The following is a 19,297-nucleotide window of genomic DNA, read 5'->3' on the forward strand; positions in this document are numbered from 1 at the left end:
ACAGCAGTCTTATAGCTTGGACAGCAGTCTTATAGCTGGGACAGCAGTCTTATAGCGGGGACAGCAGTCTTATAGCTTGGACAGCAGTCTTATAGCGGGGACAGCAGTCTTATAGCTGGGACAGCAGTCTTATAGCGGGGACAGCAGTCTTATAGCTGGGACAGCAGTCTTATAGCGGGGACAGCAGTCTTATAGCGGGGACAGCAGTCTTATAGCGGGGACAGCAGTCTTATAGCGGGGACAGCAGTCTTATAGCTGGGACAGCAGTCTTATAGCGGGGACAGCAGTCTTATAGCGGGGACAGCAGTCTTATAGCTGGGACAGCAGTCTTATAGCGGGGACAGCAGTCTTATAGCGGGGACAGCAGTCTTATAGCGGGGACAGCAGTCTTATAGCGGGGACAGCAGTCTTATAGCTGGGACAGCAGTCTTATAGCGGGGACAGCAGTCTTATAGCGGGGACAGCAGTCTTATAGCTGGGACAGCAATCTTATAGCGGGGACAGCAGTCTTATAGCTGGGACAGCAGTCTTATAGCTGGGACAGCAGTCTTATAGCTTGGACAGCAGTCTTATAGTGGGGACAGCAGTCTTATAGCTGGGACAGCAGTCTTATAGCTTGGACAGCAGTCTTATAGCTGGGACAGCAGTCTTATAGCTTGGACAGCAGTCTTATAGCTTGGACAGCAGTCTTATAGCGGGGACAGCAGTCTTATAGCTTGGACAGCAGTCTTATAGCGGGGACAGCAGTCTTATAGCGGGGACAGCAGTCCTATAGCTTGGACAGCAGTCTTATAGCGGGGACAGCAGTCTTATAGCTTGGACAGCAGTCTTATAGCGTGGACAGCAGTCTTATAGCGGGGACAGCAGTCTTATAGCTTGGACAGCAGTCTTATAGCGGGGACAGCAGTCTTATAGCTTGGACAGCAGTCTTATAGCTGGGACAGCAGTCTTATAGCTTGGACAGCAGTCTTATAGCTGGGACAGCAGTCTTATAGCGGGGACAGCAGTCTTATAGCTTGGACAGCAGTCTTATAGCGGGGACAGCAGTCTTATAGCTTGGACAGCAGTCTTATAGCTTGGACAGCAGTCTTATAGCTGGGACAGCAGTCTTATAGCTTGGACAGCAGTCTTATAGCTGGGACAGCAGTCTTATAGCTTGGACAGCAGTCTTATAGCTTTGGAGTAGAAGCACTACTACAATCAGCACAACTGCTGGTTCATTTTGACCAAGACCAAGACATCATTCTGTCATGTGACTCCTCGCCCTATGTGGTCGGGGCAGTACTCTGACATCAGACGGAGGAAGGGTCAGAGAAACCCATCGGATTCGCCACACGCACGCTGACGGGTGCTGAGAAGGGTTATTCACAGTTAGACAAGGACGGTCTGGCCATAGTTTTTGTTGTGAAAAGCTTTCATCAGGTCCTCTATGGCTGTCATTTCACCATATGCACTGACCACAAACCACTGATGAGCCATTTCATTGAATCAAGATGCATTCCTCCCATGGGTTCAGCAAGGATACAGTGCTGTGCCCTCACACTGTCAGCTTATGAGTTCACTATTGTGTACAGAGTGGGGAAGGACAATGCAAATGCAGACATGCTCAGCCGTCTCCAGCTACCAGAGATGCCCGCCACAACTGTGGTGCCTCCCAAGATAATTTTCCTAATGGAGAGATTGTCAAAGTCACCTGTGAATGCCAAACAGATCAAACAGTGGACAGACCGGGATCCTATCCTGGTGGACAGACCAGGATCCTATCCTGGTGGACAGACCGGGATCCTATCCTGGTGGACAGACCGGGATCCTATCCTAGTGGACAGACCGGGATCCTATCCTGGTGGACAGACCGGGATCCTATCCTGGTGGACAGACCGGGATCCTATCCTAGTGGACAGACCGGGATCCTATCCTGGTGGACAGACCGGGATCCTATCCTGGCCCAACTGAAAAGGATCCTTATGCAGGGTTGGCCTCCCGTCGTAGAGGATGAGGGACTGAGACCTGTGCAAAGCGCAAAACTGAGCTGAGTGTGCAGGATGGCTGCATACTCTTGGGGGTCCATAGTGGTTGTTCTGCCCCCTGGCCGTGCACAAGTCATGGATAAGGTCCTTGAGGCTCACCTGGGTGCCTCCCGGATGAAAGGTTTAGCCAAATCTGACATCTGGTGGCCTAACATGGATCAGGATGTAGAAAACAAAGTGAAATCATGTTCTGAGTGCCAGATCAACCAGAAGGTGGCCCCGCCTGAACCATCACAACTACGACTGGGGGAACCATCACAACTACGACTGGGGGAACCATCACAACTAAGACTGGGGGAACCATCACAACTACGACTGGAGGAACCATGACAACTACGACTGGGGGAACCATCACAACTACGACTGGGGGAACCATCACAACTAAGACTGCGGGAACCATCACAACTAAGACTGGGGGAACCATCACAACTAAGACTGGGGGAACCATCACAACTAAGCTCTCTCGGTTCTTGTACCAGTACCACATCACGCCACAAACAACAACAGGACAGACTCCAGCTGAGATGTTGATGGGCAGAAAGCCAAAAGCTCACCTGAATCTACTGCACCCGGACATCAAAGCACGAGTGGAACAGAAGCAGGAAAAAGAAAAAGAGAGACATGACCACCATGCGAGGGAGAGACACTTATAACACTGTCTCCATCTGCAACTTCACAAGCAGCCAACGTTGGTTGCCAGGTATCATTCTGAGTCAGAGTGGTCCAGTCTCCTTTGTGGTCAAACTGAGTGATGGTCGAGTCATGTGCAGACAACAGGACCACATCCGCCTGCGCTATGACAAAGAAAAGACCATGGTTGCAGACGGAACAGTGGCGGGTTAACCAGGCCATCTTTCTGTTTGACAACTCAATCAAATTTTCATGCTTATCTGAAAATAATTTCTGGACACAGATGACATTTCTTGCAGTTAATTGAGTGGCTACTGTTGGGAAAAGGTGACGCATTTGAGCCAAAACTATTTGCTGTGTAAATTGACCTAAATCCACTAGTGGAATTGAGTTCATTGGCCATCTCCTATAATTGTTTTAGGGTCTCTGCCAGGACTTTGTTAGGTGTATAAGCTGTGCTTTGTTCACTGCCAGCAGAGCTGACATAGCGTTCTTTTTATATCTGTGCCCCATCACATTTTGCCCTGCCCTCACTGTAGCTGCTTACTGTCTGCCTCAACAACAACAACACAGATACCAACACCAAGCCTTTACAAGCTGCAGTACAAGGAGCAGAGTGAAATCATGACCTGGTTGAGTCTACTTGACATGATCATGTATGTTAAACTAGAGGATCACTAGGCTATCTAGAGCTCAAGGAGACTTAATATAATGGAATTACTGTACACAGTATGTGTTGGTACAGAGGTGTTGAGGATGTAGTGGTGTTGAGGATGTAGTGGTGTTGAGGATGTAGAGGTGTTGAGGATGTAGAGGTGTTGAGGATGTAGTGGTGTTGAGGTGTTGAGGATGTAGAGGTGTTGAGGATGTAGTGGTGTTGAGGTGTTGAGGATGTAGAGGTGTTGAGGTGTTGAGGATGTAGTGGTGTTGAGGTGTTGAGGATGTAGAGGTGTTGAGGTGTTGAGGATGTAGTGGTGTTGAGGTGTTGAGGATGTAGAGGTGTTGAGGTGTTGAGGTGTTGAGGTGTTGAGGATGTAGAGGTGTTGAGGTGTTGAGGATGTAGAGGTGTTGAGGTGTTGAGGATCTAGTGGTGTTGAGGATGTAGAGATGTTGAGGTGTTGAGGATGTAGAGATGTTGAGGTGTTGAGGATATAGAGGTGTTGAGGATATAGAGGTGTTGAGGATGTAGAGGTGTTGAGGATGTAGAGGTGTTGAGGATGTAGTGGTGTTGAGGTGTTGAGGATGTAGAGGTGTTGAGGATGTAGAGGTGTTGAGGATGTAGAGGTGTTGAGGATGTAGTGGTGTTGAGGTGTTGAGGATGTAGTGGTGTTGAGGTGTTGAGGATGTAGAGGTGTTGAGGATGTAGAGGTGTTGAGGATATAGAGGTGTTGAGGATATAGAGGTGTTGAAGATCTAGAGGTGTTGAGGATGTAGAGGTGTTGAGGATGTAGAGGTGTTGAGGACGTAGAGGTGTTGAGGATGTAGTGGTGTTGAGGTGTTGAGGATGTAGAGGTGTTGAGGATGTAGAGGTGTTGAGGATGTAGAGGTGTTGAGGTGTTGAGGATGTTGTGGTGTTGAGGTGTTGAGGATGTAGAGGTGTTGAGGATATAGAGGTGTTGAGGATGTAGAGGTGTTGAGGATATAGAGGTGTTGAGGATGTAGAGGTGTTGAGGATATAGAGGTGTTGAGGATATAGAGGTGTTGAGGATGTAGAGGTGTTGAGGATATAGAGGTGTTGAGGATATAGAGGTGTTGAGGATGTAGAGGTGTTGAGGATCTAGAGGTGTTGAGGATGTAGAGGTGTTGAGGATATAGAGGTGTTGAGGATCTAGAGGTGTTGAGGATCTAGAGGTGTTGAGGATGTAGAGGTGTTGAGGATGTAGTGGTGTTGAGGTGTTGAGGATGTAGTGGTGTTGAGGTGTTGAGGATGTAGAGGTGTTGAGGATGTAGAGGTGTTGAGGATATAGAGGTGTTGAGGATGTAGAGGTGTTGAGGATGTAGTGGTGTTGAGGTGTTGAGGATGTAGAGGTGTTGAGGATATAGAGGTGTTGAGGATCTAGAGGTGTTGAGGATCTAGAGGTGTTGAGGATCTAGAGGTGTTAAGGATGTAGAGGTGTTGAGGATGTAGAGGTGTTGAGGATGTAGAGATGTTGAGGTGTTGAGGATGTAGAGGTGTTGAGGATGTAGAGGTGTTGAGGATCGAGAGGTGTTGAGGATCTAGAGGTGTTGAGGATGTAGAGGTGTTGAGGATGTAGAGGTGTTGAGGATGTAGAAGTGTTGAGGATGTAGAGATGTAGAGGTGTTGAGGATGTAGAGGTGTTGAGGATGTAGAGGTGTTGAGGATATAGAGGTGTTGAGGATGTAGAGGTGTTGAGGATGTAGAGGTGTTGAGGATGTAGAGGTGTTGAGGATGTAGAGGTGTTGAGGATATAGAGGTGTTGAGGATCTAGAGGTGTTGAGGATGTAGAGGTGTTGAGGATGTAGAGATGTTGAGGTGTTGAGGATGTAGAGGTGTTGAGGATGTAGAGGTGTTGAGGATCGAGAGGCGTTGAGGATCTAGAGGTGTTGAGGATGTAGAGGTGTTGAGGATGTAGAAGTGTTGAGGATGTAGAGATGTTGAGGTGTTGAGGATGTAGAGGTGTTGAGGATGTAGAGGTGTTGAGGATCGAGAGGCGTTGAGGATCTAGAGGTGTTGAGGATGTAGAGGTGTTGAGGATGTAGAAGTGTTGAGGATGTAGAGATGTTGAGGTGTTGAGGATGTAGAGGTGTTGAGGATGTAGAGGTGTTGAGGATCTAGAGGTGTTGATGATGTAGTACTGAACATGTCAGGCATGGCTAAACCTATGAGACAAATCCCTGTGGCATTGGGGTTTGACATGCACACATAGCATATCTGCAGGATGTATTCGAGAGTAGATTTGCATAAAGCATGTTACTCAAACCATGACTGATGTAGTAATACGTCACACCGCATACAGGCATGTCGATATGGTAAATGTGCAGTATATCATATTACTACACGCCATTTTGATTGGGGTCCAAGAAACACAAGGAAAAGATATTGCATTGAAGAATGACATTATAATTAGTTGTTCCAAACAGTTCTCCTTTTAAGCATCCATCTGATCAGATAATGATGCGGTACCTAACCGCTCTAGTGCAGCATCATTGTCTAATGCAACACTGTGGCAAAAAAATCGAAAATGATGCTCTCTCTTATCGTGTTATAACAGACACGTCCACTTCCCCAAATGGCTATAAAGACATAACTATCATAATAGGATGGTTTGAAGGGAATTCAGCTCCTTCTTCTCACCTCACACTGTCCCTAGTGTGAACCTGCACATTGATCTGGTGCTGCTACTTCCTGTATATAGCTCCACAGTGATCTGGTACTGGTTTTTCCTGTATATAGCTCCACAGTGATCTGGTACTGGTTTTTCCTGTATATAGCTCCACAGTGATCTTGTACTGGTACTTCCTGTATATAGCTCCACAGTGATCTGGTACTGCTACTTCCTGTATATAGCTCCACAGTGATCTGGTACTGCTACTTCCTGTATATAGCTCCACAGTGATCTGGTACTGGTACTTCCTGTATATAGCTCCACATTCATCTGGTAGTGGTACTACCTGTATATAGCTCCACAGTGATCTGGTACTGGTACTTCCTGTATATAGCTCCACAGTGATCTGGTACGGGTACTTCCTGTATATAGCACCACATTCATCTGGTAGTGGTACTTCCTGTATATAGCTCCATTCTTGTGTATTTTATTCATCTTGTTCTATTGTTTTAATTGTACTTATTTTTCACTCTGCATCATTGGGAAGGGCTAGTAAGCATGCACTTCACTGTAAATTCTACACCTGGCCCATGTGACAAGTAATGTGTGCTTCAATATAGACTGCTTTGACTGCTCCCTGGTGGTGACAACAAGCCTGGAGTATTCTTGGAGTAGGGTGAAACAGTGAAGTTGCCCCTAGACGCTGATCTTGGGTCAGTATTGCATTTCCACCACAAATGGTTAATGTTAGGATTGGGGTAAGGGAAGTTGATTCTAGATTTGTTCCTAGGGAAAATAATATCCTAATCAATAGTGTAAAACGTTTTGCGACGAAAACAGTTTACTCCAAAAGGAAAACGTTTTGCAACGATAACGAGTTTCTATTGGACAAATTCAGGTAGGTCCCGCCCAGTTTCATTCCTTTTGCTTCCGTTTGGTTCCTAGTGAATACACCCCAGTGTTCTCATCTTGGGGTGAATCTTAATTGTATTTCCTTGATTGCTTTCTTCCGCTCTCCTCAGTCGTGTTCGTCTCAAAAACCATAGATATTGCCCTTCAACGCACCTCGGAACCTCTCCTACGATGCATTTTGAGGAGGACAGGAATCAAGAATTAACAATTGTAGATTCTTAGTTTTGAATCCGGATATTTTAGGCATGTTGTTTCCCATCCACTAGGTGGAGACAGATCAGAAGCAGTGTTCCAAGTTCTAGGCCAGCAGACGTTCTAGGCCAGCAGATGTTCTAGGCCAGCAGGTGTTCTAGGCCAGCAGACGTTCTAGGCCAGCAGACGTTCTAGGCCAGCAGATGTTCTAGGCCAGCAGACGTTCTAGGCCAGCAGACGTTCTAGGCCAGCAGACGTTCTAGGCCAGCAGACGACAGTAGGGTCACTACATGGGTTGCTTCCCAAATTGCACCCTATTCCTTATATAGTCCATTACTTTTTACCAAGGTGCACTTTTGTGACGTAGCTTCAGAGGACTATCCAGTCTCTCTCAGTTAACTCCAAGCCAGTCAAAGTTATGTGGTTTAAAACGTTTCGTATATATGCTTACCTACCCAAATTTTCTTCCCAAAAGAGATGTAGATCTATACCATATTTAAAATATAAATTCTAATCAACACTGCACTGTTGTCAATTTCCCTGAATGAAGATGAAAAGGTTTGGGGGGAAAAAACAACAATAATGTGATTTACTTGAATAAAACTGTATATTTTACAGATCTTTGAACACTTTAATTACACAACTGTATGGAAATACATTTTTTAAATACATTTTTGGTCAGAGAATATTGAATAATTTTGTGTGCAATTACCATGTATTTAACGATTTATCACAAACAGCAACCAAATAACTCAAAAACGTTCATACACTCAACATAAGACATGGCTTGAAGATAAATATATTAGTAAATAAATATTCAGAGAACATATTTCCATTTATGAAATATGCTGCAATACAGATACAGAAATATACAGGTTGATTTCTAGCCTTTTTTAAACATTTGTAAAATGATAATGATGGAGAAAATAATAAAAATATAAAATATGAATTTTGTGTACACATTTTCTTTTAATACAATCTTCTTAAGTGCTACAAATAATAAAACAAAACAATTAAATAGTGACTTGGGGTAACCCAAAATGTTATATTTGTAGTACATATCTTTATGCAAAGGAAAGATTAGATTCTCAATATCTTTCATTGATTACAGCTCTGGTTTACATATAAATATTGCTATTTCAAAACGATTGCCTCTGAAGACAAAGGGTACATTTCATAGAAACAGTAAAAACAGTCTGTAAAACCAACAGAAAGAAGGCATGAATGAACAACGTTGATATTGTTTGAGAGCATGATGTGGGCTGTATGATTTAATCAAATAAAACAATCAGACATGCTGCTTTCTGTGTAACTGCTCAGTGTCACCCACAGCCACAGTATAAAAAGGATCCCTTGTGAATCATTATATTTTTTCCTTTGGCCCTTTTTTGACACACAACAGCTTTATAGAACCATATTAGAAGTGTATATTATAGCCGTATATTATAGCTTAAGTGTTGAGGAGGAGGCTAGATGAGTGACTGCAAAAAAACAAAAACAAGAGCTTCTAACGTACAAGCAGTGACTAAACTTGATATAAATCCAATCCTTTGAAGATATACAAATGTCGTTCTACGAACGCAGAGAAACCCTGTCACTACGTGGACCTTTATTTAGTCAAAAGGTGACACAGCCCAAGATGGTGAGGATGGCTCAGTGGCCTAAGGCTTGGTCTGGTGTATGTTCTAGAAGGCGCAATGTTCTGAACATCGCAGATAGACATGTATTCTATTTAGAACAGACTCTCTATTATGTAGAACAGAGAACTGAGTCAACATTCTATCTGCATTGTTCTAGAATATTGCACCCCATTGAGTATCCCAAGAGAGAACTGTAGTCTAGTTAGCATAGCTTAGCTCAATGAAAGAGTGTGTGACTGTGACGAACTGCCTCCCCTCCAACTGGCAAGGACCCCGCCCCTCCACCCAACCCCGTAAAAAGAAAATGAGTTGATGTTTTGGTACTCTTCCATAACCTTTCATCTGAGTTTGGTGGTTTGTTGACGCTTGTTGTCCAAGCTGTATATGCAACGTCTTGTCATAAGAGCAGTAAACACATACATAAAGTACATATGCATGTACACACAGGTATGTGTGTGATTATAAAACAAAGGACATGTATCCTCAAACAACTTGCACAGACCAGAGTCCAGAGGTGAAGAACAACTTACTAGATCAGAAGAAGAAAAATCTCACAAACTGGGCCCTGCTAACACAGTTTGTTTCTCTCCAAATGGGTCTCAGGATCCGGACTGACCCTGTCTGGAACCCATGGTACTGTGAGGGCTGGGCCAGCCTACGTGTTGATTTCTGGCCTTGCCAAGCCATCCACTGTTACATCCAACCACCGTGAACTTCCACCCATATGTTGTAGCTTGATTCTCTATCTTTCTGAGCCTGTAGACTCCGCTGGGGAGGCGTGGCCACGTGTCATGCTGGTTGAGCTGGGCTTATGCTGAGCTGCTGATGACCACAGGAATGAACTGGTTATGTCTGGATACGCCAGGCAGGCCATCATATAATTTCAGTAGAAATCTACACCATCACCATCTAGGATGATAACATTCAGAGTTCAGCGAGCGAGAGGCTTAAAAAAGCAAGGCAACTGAGGTTTTCTTGACTGACCGACCGGTTAGGTACCAAACAGGATGTTTGTTTGAGTCCCTGTTTCTGGGCTCCACACCCCCTCATACCCCCAGACCCTTGTCTGTAGCTTTACTGTTTCCAGATGCATCGTGGGTAGTGTAGTTCAGGGGGTGGAACAGGAACCTGGTCTCTTCTTCCTGGGTGGGGTTCGCTTGACCGCTGAACTGTCCTGAGGTGAAGTACCCTCCCTCACCAGGCTCCACCCGCCCACCAGTCCGCCCCTCGCCCCCCTGCCCCAAGGTGAGGCTGCCTAGCAGCAGGCTGCTCTGATACAGAGTCTCCGTCCCCAAGCCCAGCTCATAGTCTGTGCCCTGGTGGATTATGGGTATTCTCTGGCTGAGCCCACCACAGCAGGCATCCGAGTCTGCAGCGTGGTGCGCATACTGCACATTCACGGCATAGTCCTCATTATAGCGCCCCCCTGTGGCCCGGTGAACCTTCATCTCCTTGTAGAAGCAATAGGGCAAGCCCTCATAGCTCACCTGCTCCGACGGAGCCAACAGGTGCTCCCCAGGGTGGTAAAAGTTCTGCTCTGCCCCCCTGTGACAGCCACGTCCTGGGGAGGCCATAGGCCCCACCCAGTCTGAGTCCTGCCTCTGATATCCCTGCTGACCTTTGCACTCCATGTTGGGAGGGAGCACCTCGAAACAGCAGCTGCACGCCCCTGCTCTTCCCAGGCCATGCTCCCCCCTCGTCTCCTCCCCTGTCTGCCTTCCCTTCCCCATGTCCACTGTGGCTCCCTCTGGAGGCCTGGCTGAGGTAGTGCTAGTGCTGCTGGTGTCCCTGGGTTGTTCTAGTGACGAGCGGCTGCTGCAGCTGGAAAGCTGGTCCCCCACACTGAACCCTGAGGTTCCAGGAAGAGGCTGTGGCTGCAAGCTGTCGCCATTGTGTCCCCCCGAGGGAGCTGGGGTTAGGGAGTCCTCGGCTGTGGAGGGGCAGGCGGTGGAGGCCCCTGCAGATGTGGCCCCTGGCTCCCCTTGCGACCCCCTACAGGGGCTCTTACTGCGGTAGACATAGGGGTCGTAGTCAGAGCTCAGGGAGCTGCGGAAAGTGGAACAGGAGCCGTATACCCCCTGGTTACTGATCTCTGTACAGTCCAGCATAGAGTCACTGGAGGAACAGTGGCAGTGGCCAGAGCTGCTGCTGCTGTCGCTTCCTGGGCAGTCGGCCAGGTAACCACTGCACACCGAGCGGTGGCCATGGTAACAGCCCGGCCCCGAGGCGCCGCTCCCTGCCTCAGCCATCCTGGAGCTGGCGGCCATGTGGACCACCGTGGGGTAGAGCAGCCCCCCCTGGAAAGCCATGCTGTGGTGGCCCTTGTGGGGCCCGGCGCTCCCAGTCACCCCTCCTACGCCTGCTGCCCCCTGGGTCCCCTCACCCTGCTGGGGGAAGGTCAGGCCCTGGAGGTAGTAGTGTTGGTACATGGTCTCGTACTGCGAGTAGCAGGCGGCCCGCGAGAAGCTGCGTCCGTGGAACTTAGGCCTCTTGAAGGCGCCGTGGCGGGGACCTGGCTGCTGGTACTGGGGGTAGGCGGGGGGGTTGAGGCCCAGGTGCTGGTACTGGGGGTAGGCGGGGGGTTTGAGGCCCAGGTGCTGGTGCTGCAGCTCACAGTGATGGGGGTTGAGAGAGTGGTCCAGGTGCAGGGTTGGGTGGGGGTGGTAGTCCCGGAGGAAGGCCCCGGAGTGGGCAGATTGGTGAGGGTACAGGCCCTGGGGGTCTGAGTGCTGGTCCACTGTCAGCACTGTGATGGGGTTACCATGGGGGTCCATGGAGGTGCGGGTGGGGTAGGCAGTCACCTGCCCAGACCGGTGCACCCTTCCAGGGTAGTGGACAGGCAGGACTACCCTCTGCTGCCGGCTGTAGACTGGGTCCATGCAGACAGCGCCGAGGTTCCCCTTCCTTTGCTCTGAGAAGAGAAGAGGGGTGTAAGTGAGGGAGTTTGGTTAACGCACGGAGTCAAAGAAACGTCTTTCAAAAGTTAGCTTTGTTACAGTTTCATGAGAAAGGTATTTTACGTTGATTAAATGAATTGATTGATTCTCTTTTACTGTTTTACCGGGTTGCATAGTGTGACAAAAGTTAAACATTTGCAGACTGGAAAATTCCTGTCAGATAGCTACAGGCCTCATGCTGAGAACACTGTGTCCCAAATGGAACCTAGTTCCCTATATAGTGCACTACTTTTGACCAGGGCTCATAGGGAACACCAGCTCACCGATGATGTTGTGTCTACAGTGAGGACAGGTGTGGTGTTGGAGGAGCCAAGGGTCCACACACTTCTTATGGAACCTGTGGGCACAGGGGATGACCCGCAGCTCCTGTAGAGGGGTGGGAGAGGAGGAGGGGAACAGGGGGAGGGGAACAGGGGAAGAGGAGGAGGGGAACAGGGGGAGAGGAACAGGGGAAGAGGAGGAGAGGGGTAGGGGAACAGGGGGAGAGGAGAAGGGGAAGCGGAAGAGAGGGGGGGGGGGACAGGGGGAGAGGAACAGGGGAACAGGGGGAGAAGAACACGGGGACAGGGGGAGAGGAACAGGGGAAGAGGAGGAGAGGGGTAGGGGGATAGGGGGAGAGAAGGAGTGAAGGAGAAGGGGAGGGGACCAGTTAAGGTTAGTAAAGGCTGACAATATCTAAGGACATGATTGGTGTTTGATGGGTGAACGGCTAACAGCTACCACATTATTATACAGCAACATTGAACAACTCTCCCTCCATATCTATCCCCCTCCACCTTCCTCCCCCCTCTCCTTCTCTCTCTCTCCCTCCCTCCTCCCCCTCTCCTTCTCTCTCTCTCTCTCTCCCTCCCCCTTCCTCCCCCTCTCCTTCTCTCTCCCTCTCTCCCTCCCCCTTCCCGCCCCTCTCCTTCTCTCTCTCCCTCCCTCCCTCTTCCCCCCCCTCTCTCCTTCCTCACCCCCTCTCTTTCTCTCTCCCTCCCTCCTCCCTCCCTCTCTCCTTCCTCGCCCCCTCTCTTTCTCTCTCTCCCTCCCTCCTCCCCCCCTCTCTCCTTCCTCGCCCCCTCTCTTTCTCTCTCTCTCTCCCCCTTACTCCCCCTCTCCTTCTCTCTCTCTCTCTCCCTCCCCCTTCCCGCCCCTCTCCTTCTCTCTCTCCCTCCCTCTTCCCCCCCTCTCTCCTTCCTTGCCCCCTCTCTTTCTCTCTCCCTCCCTCCTCCCCCCCTCTCTCCTTCCTCGCCCCCTCTCTCTCCCTCCCTCCTCCCCCCTCTCTCCTTCCCCCTCTCTTTATCTCTCTCTCCCCCGCTCTCCTTCCTTCCCCCTCTCTTTCTCTCTCTCCCTCCCTCCTCCCCCCTCTCTCCTTCCTTCCCCCTCTCTTTAACTCTCTCCCTCCCTCCTTCTCCCCCTTCCTCCCCCCTCTCCTTCTCTCTCCCTCCCTCCTCCCCCTCTCTCCTTCCTCGCCCCCTCTCTTTCTCCCTCTCCCCCCTCCTCCCCTCCTTCAATAACCCTCTGACCTCTCTACCTCCTTCCCTCCCACCCTTGCTCCCTCCCTCGATTAGGGTCCAGAATACATATTTCTACAGACTTCTTAAACCAAATTCAGCTTCTGACCATGCTTTTTTTGTTCCTGAAGCTAACCCCTTTCTGGCAACTGTTTTTCTGAACAGTGTGTGTGTGTTCGTCTAGTACCTCTCCTTCTATGTACTTCTCCAGACAGATGGCACAGTCAGAGGTGGAGCTACTGCTCAGTGAATCTGATGCTCCGTAGCTGCTCTCACGCTGACCCTTGATCTTGGCCTTGAACTTCCTGGTCTCCATCTTCTCCAGGGCCTGGATGGCCATCCTATTCATAGAACTCTGTAGAGGTGGAGGAGAGAGGAGAGGGGGGGGGGGGCGGAGGGTTAGACTGGGGTGATACACAGGTATGCAGTGTTGCTGGGGATGGAAGTGGGGTGAGGACAGAAGGTTGGTGGCTGGGGAGAGGAGTAGAGGATAGAGGACAGAGAGTTGGTGGCTGGGGAGAGGAGTAGAGGACAGAGGACAGAGAGTTTGTGGCTAGGGAGAGGAGCAGAAGACAGAGAGTTGGTGGCTGGGGAGAGGAGTAGAGGACAGAGGACAGAGAGTTGGTGGCTGAGGAGAGGACATAGGACAGAGAGTTGGTGGCTGAGGAGAGGACAGAGGACAGAGAGTTGGTGGCTGGGGAGAGGAGCAGAAGACAGAGAGTTGGTGGCTGAGGAGAGGAGTAGAGGACAGAGGACAGAGAGTTGGTGGCTGAGGAGAGGACATAGGACAGAGAGTTGGTGGCTGGGGAGAGGAGCAGAAGACAGAGAGTTGGTGGCTGAGGAGAGGAGCAGAGGACAGAGAATTGGTGGCTGAGGAGAGGACAGAAGACAGAGAGTTGGTGGCTGGGGAGAGGAGCAGAGGACAGAGGACAGAGAGTTGGTGGCTGTGGAGAGGACAGAGAGTTGGTGGCTGGGGAGAGGACAGAGGACAGAGAGTTGGTGGCTGGGGAGAGGAGTAGAGGACAGAGATTTGGTGGCTGGGGAGAGGAGCAGAAGACAGAGAGTTGGTGGCTGAGGAGAGGAGCAGAGGACAGAGAATTGGTGGCTGGGGAGAGGAGCAGAGGACAGAGAGTTGGTGGCTGTGGAGAGGACAGAGAGTTGGTGGCTGTGGAGAGGACAGAGGACAGAGAATTGGTGGCTGAGGAGAGGAGCAGAGGACAGAGAGTTGGTGGCTGGCGAGAGGAGCAGAGGACAGAGAATTGGTGGCTGAGGAGAGGAGCAGAGGACAGAGAGTTGGTGGCTGGCGAGAGGAGCAGAGGACAGAGAGTTGGTGGCTGTGGAGAGGACAGAGGACAGAGAGTTGATGGCTGTGGAGAGGACAGAGAGTTGGTGGCTGGGGAGAAGACAGAGGACAGAGAGTTGGTGGCTGGGGAGAGGAGCAAAGGACAGAGGACAGAGAGTTGGTGGCTGTGGAGAGGAGCAGAGGACAGAGAGTTGGTGGCTGGGGAGAGGAGCAGAAGACAGAGAGTTGGTGGCTGGGGAGAGGAGCAGAGGACAGAGGACAGAGAGTTGATGGCTGTGGAGAGGACAGAGAGTTGGTGGCTGGGGAGAGGAGCAGAAGACAGAGAGTTGGTGGCTGGGGGGAGGACAGAGGACAGAGAGTTGGTGGCTGGGGAGAGGAGCAAAGGACAGAGGACAGAGAGATGGTGGCTGAGGAGAGGACAGAGGACAGAGAGTTGGTGGCTGGGGAGAGGAGCAGAAGACAGAGAGTTGGTGGCTGAGGAGAGGAGCAGAGGACCGATTATTGGTGGCTGAGGAGAGGACAGAAGACAGAGAGTTGGTGGCTGGGGAGAGGAGCAGAGGACAGAGGACAGAGAGTTGGTGGCTGTGGAGAGGACAGAGAGTTGGTGGCTGGGGAGAGGACAGAGGACAGAGAGTTGGTGGCTGGGGAGAGGAGTAGAGGACAGAGATTTGGTGGCTGGGGAGAGGAGCAGAAGACAGAGAGTTGGTGGCTGAGGAGAGGAGCAGAGGACAGAGAATTGGTGGCTGGGGAGAGGAGCAGAGGACAGAGAGTTGGTGGCTGTGGAGAGGACAGAGAGTTGGTGGCTGTGGAGAGGACAGAGGACAGAGAATTGGTGGCTGAGGAGAGGAGCAGAGGACAGAGAGTTGGTGGCTGGCGAGAGGAGCAGAGGACAGAGAATTGGTGGCTGAGGAGAGGAGCAGAGGACAGAGAGTTGGTGGCTGGCGAGAGGAGCAGAGGACAGAGAGTTGGTGGCTGTGGAGAGGACAGAGGACAGAGAGTTGATGGCTGTGGAGAGGACAGAGAGTTGGTGGCTGGGGAGAGGAGCAGAAGACAGAGAGTTGGTGGCTGGCGGGAGGACAGAGGACAGAGAGTTGGTGGCTGGGGAGAGGAGCAAAGGACAGAGGACAGAGAGTTGGTGGCTGAGGACAGGAGCAGAGGAGCAGAGGACAGAGAGTTGGTGGCTGTGGAGAGGACAGAGAGTTGGTGGCTGTGGAGAGGACAGAGAGTTGGTGGCTGGGGAGAGGAGCAGAAGACAGAGAGTTGGTGGCTGAGGAGAGGACAGAGAGTTGGTGGCTGAGGAGAGGACAGAGGACAGAGCATTGGTGGCTGTGGAGAGGACAGAGAGTTGGTGGCTGAGGAGAGGACAGAGGATAGAGAGTTGGTGGCTGGGGAGAGGACAGAGGACAGAGAGTTGGTGGCTGGGGAGAGGAGCAAAGGACAGAGAGTTGGTGGCTGGGGAGAGGAGCAAAGGACAGAGGACAGAGAGTTGGTGGCTGTGGAGAGGAGCAGAGGACAGAGAGTTGGTGGCTGGGGAGAGGAGCAGAAGACAGAGAGTTGGTGGCTGGGGAGAGGAGCAGAGGACAGAGGACAGAGAGTTGATGGCTGTGGAGAGGACAGAGAGTTGGTGGCTGGGGAGAGGAGCAGAAGACAGAGAGTTGGTGGCTGGGGGGAGGACAGAGGACAGAGAGTTGGTGGCTGGGGAGAGGAGCAAAGGACAGAGGACAGAGAGATGGTGGCTGAGGAGAGGACAGAGGACAGAGAGTTGGTGGCTGGGGAGAGGAGCAGAAGACAGAGAGTTGGTGGCTGAGGAGAGGAGCAGAGGACCGATTATTGGTGGCTGAGGAGAGGACAGAAGACAGAGAGTTGGTGGCTGGGGAGAGGAGCAGAGGACAGAGGACAGAGAGTTGGTGGCTGTGGAGAGGACAGAGAGTTGGTGGCTGGGGAGAGGACAGAGGACAGAGAGTTGGTGGCTGGGGAGAGGAGTAGAGGACAGAGATTTGGTGGCTGGGGAGAGGAGCAGAAGACAGAGAGTTGGTGGCTGAGGAGAGGAGCAGAGGACAGAGAATTGGTGGCTGGGGAGAGGAGCAGAGGACAGAGAGTTGGTGGCTGTGGAGAGGACAGAGAGTTGGTGGCTGTGGAGAGGACAGAGGACAGAGAATTGGTGGCTGAGGAGAGGAGCAGAGGACAGAGAGTTGGTGGCTGGCGAGAGGAGCAGAGGACAGAGAATTGGTGGCTGAGGAGAGGAGCAGAGGACAGAGAGTTGGTGGCTGGCGAGAGGAGCAGAGGACAGAGAGTTGGTGGCTGTGGAGAGGACAGAGGACAGAGAGTTGATGGCTGTGGAGAGGACAGAGAGTTGGTGGCTGGGGAGAAGACAGAGGACAGAGAGTTGGTGGCTGGGGAGAGGAGCAAAGGACAGAGGACAGAGAGTTGGTGGCTGTGGAGAGGAGCAGAGGACAGAGAGTTGGTGGCTGGGGAGAGGAGCAGAAGACAGAGAGTTGGTGGCTGGGGAGAGGAGCAGAGGACAGAGGACAGAGAGTTGATGGCTGTGGAGAGGACAGAGAGTTGGTGGCTGGGGAGAGGAGCAGAAGACAGAGAGTTGGTGGCTGGGGGGAGGACAGAGGACAGAGAGTTGGTGGCTGGGGAGAGGAGCAAAGGACAGAGGACAGAGAGATGGTGGCTGAGGAGAGGACAGAGGACAGAGAGTTGGTGGCTGGGGAGAGGAGCAGAAGACAGAGAGTTGGTGGCTGAGGAGAGGAGCAGAGGACCGATTATTGGTGGCTGAGGAGAGGACAGAAGACAGAGAGTTGGTGGCTGGGGAGAGGAGCAGAGGACAGAGGACAGAGAGTTGGTGGCTGTGGAGAGGACAGAGAGTTGGTGGCTGGGGAGAGGACAGAGGACAGAGAGTTGGTGGCTGGGGAGAGGAGTAGAGGACAGAGATTTGGTGGCTGGGGAGAGGAGCAGAAGACAGAGAGTTGGTGGCTGAGGAGAGGAGCAGAGGACAGAGAATTGGTGGCTGGGGAGAGGAGCAGAGGACAGAGAGTTGGTGGCTGTGGAGAGGACAGAGAGTTGGTGGCTGTGGAGAGGACAGAGGACAGAGAATTGGTGGCTGAGGAGAGGAGCAGAGGACAGAGAGTTGGTGGCTGGCGAGAGGAGCAGAGGACAGAGAATTGGTGGCTGAGGAGAGGAGCAGAGGACAGAGAGTTGGTGGCTGGCGAGAGGAGCAGAGGACAGAGAGTTGGTGGCTGTGGAGAGGACAGAGGACAGAGAGTTGATGGCTGTGGAGAGGACAGAGAGTTGGTGGCTGGGGAGAGGAGCAGAAGACAGAGAGTTGGTGGCTGGCGGGAGGACAGAGGACAGAGAGTTGGTGGCTGGGGAGAGGAGCAAAGGACAGAGGACAGAGAGTTGGTGGCTGAGGACAGGAGCAGAGGAGCAGAGGACAGAGAGTTGGTGGCTGTGGAGAGGACAGAGAGTTGGTGGCTGTGGAGAGGACAGAGAGTTGGTGGCTGGGGAGAGGAGCAGAAGACAGAGAGTTGGTGGCTGAGGAGAGGACAGAGAGTTGGTGGCTGAGGAGAGGACAGAGGACAGAGCATTGGTGGCTGTGGAGAGGACAGAGAGTTGGTGGCTGAGGAGAGGACAGAGGATAGAGAGTTGGTGGCTGGGGAGAGGACAGAGGACAGAGAGTTGGTGGCTGGGGAGAGGAGCAAAGGACAGAGAGTTGGTGGCTGGGGAGAGGAGCAAAGGACAGAGGACAGAGAGTTGGTGGCTGTGGAGAGGAGCAGAGGACAGAGAGTTGGTGGCTGGGGAGAGGAGCAGAAGACAGAGAGTTGGTGGCTGGGGAGAGGAGCAGAGGACAGAGGACAGAGAGTTGATGGCTGTGGAGAGGACAGAGAGTTGGTGGCTGGGGAGAGGAGCAGAAGACAGAGAGTTGGTGGCTGGGGGGAGGACAGAGGACAGAGAGTTGGTGGCTGGGGAGAGGAGCAAAGGACAGAGGACAGAGAGATGGTGGCTGAGGAGAGGACAGAGGACAGAGAGTTGGTGGCTGGGGAGAGGAGCAGAAGACAGAGAGTTGGTGGCTGAGGAGAGGAGCAGAGGACCGATTATTGGTGGCTGAGGAGAGGACAGAAGACAGAGAGTTGGTGGCTGGGGAGAGGAGCAGAGGACAGAGGACAGAGAGTTGGTGGCTGTGGAGAGGACAGAGAGTTGGTGGCTGGGGAGAGGACAGAGGACAGAGAGTTGGTGGCTGGGGAGAGGAGTAGAGGACAGAGATTTGGTGGCTGGGGAGAGGAGCAGAAGACAGAGAGTTGGTGGCTGAGGAGAGGAGCAGAGGACAGAGAATTGGTGGCTGGGGAGAGGAGCAGAGGACAGAGAGTTGGTGGCTGTGGAGAGGACAGAGAGTTGGTGGCTGTGGAGAGGACAGAGGACAGAGAATTGGTGGCTGAGGAGAGGAGCAGAGGACAGAGAGTTGGTGGCTGGCGAGAGGAGCAGAGGACAGAGAATTGGTGGCTGAGGAGAGGAGCAGAGGACAGAGAGTTGGTGGCTGGCGAGAGGAGCAGAGGACAGAGAGTTGGTGGCTGTGGAGAGGACAGAGGACAGAGAGTTGATGGCTGTGGAGAGGACAGAGAGTTGGTGGCTGGGGAGAGGAGCAGAAGACAGAGAGTTGGTGGCTGGCGGGAGGACAGAGGACAGAGAGTTGGTGGCTGGGGAGAGGAGCAAAGGACAGAGAGTTGGTGGCTGAGGACAGGAGCAGAGGAGCAGAGGACAGAGAGTTGGTGGCTGTGGAGAGGACAGAGAGTTGGTGGCTGTGGAGAGGACAGAGAGTTGGTGGCTGGGGAGAGGAGCAGAAGACAGAGAGT

General features: G+C 51.7%; 1 protein-coding gene across 1 annotated transcript in view; it reads right to left on the reverse strand.

The window, feature by feature from the left end:
* Window positions 1-7,644: 7,644 nt before the first annotated feature.
* The window catches only part of LOC110536392 (E3 ubiquitin-protein ligase znrf3-like), a 205,458-nt gene continuing 193,805 nt past the window's right edge, over window positions 7,645-19,297 (reverse strand). Inside the window, exons 6-8 of the mRNA XM_036936352.1 lie at window positions 13,329-13,496; window positions 11,909-12,011; window positions 7,645-11,599 (exon numbers count right to left, since the gene is read on the reverse strand). Of these exons, the coding sequence (XP_036792247.1) occupies window positions 9,735-11,599; window positions 11,909-12,011; window positions 13,329-13,496 (2,136 nt within the window). The 3' untranslated portion in view covers window positions 7,645-9,734. The remainder of the gene's footprint in view (window positions 11,600-11,908; window positions 12,012-13,328; window positions 13,497-19,297) is intronic.

Source organism: Oncorhynchus mykiss, chromosome 11 (genome assembly GCF_013265735.2).
Source record: "Oncorhynchus mykiss isolate Arlee chromosome 11, USDA_OmykA_1.1, whole genome shotgun sequence".
NCBI lineage: Eukaryota > Metazoa > Chordata > Actinopteri > Salmoniformes > Salmonidae > Oncorhynchus > Oncorhynchus mykiss.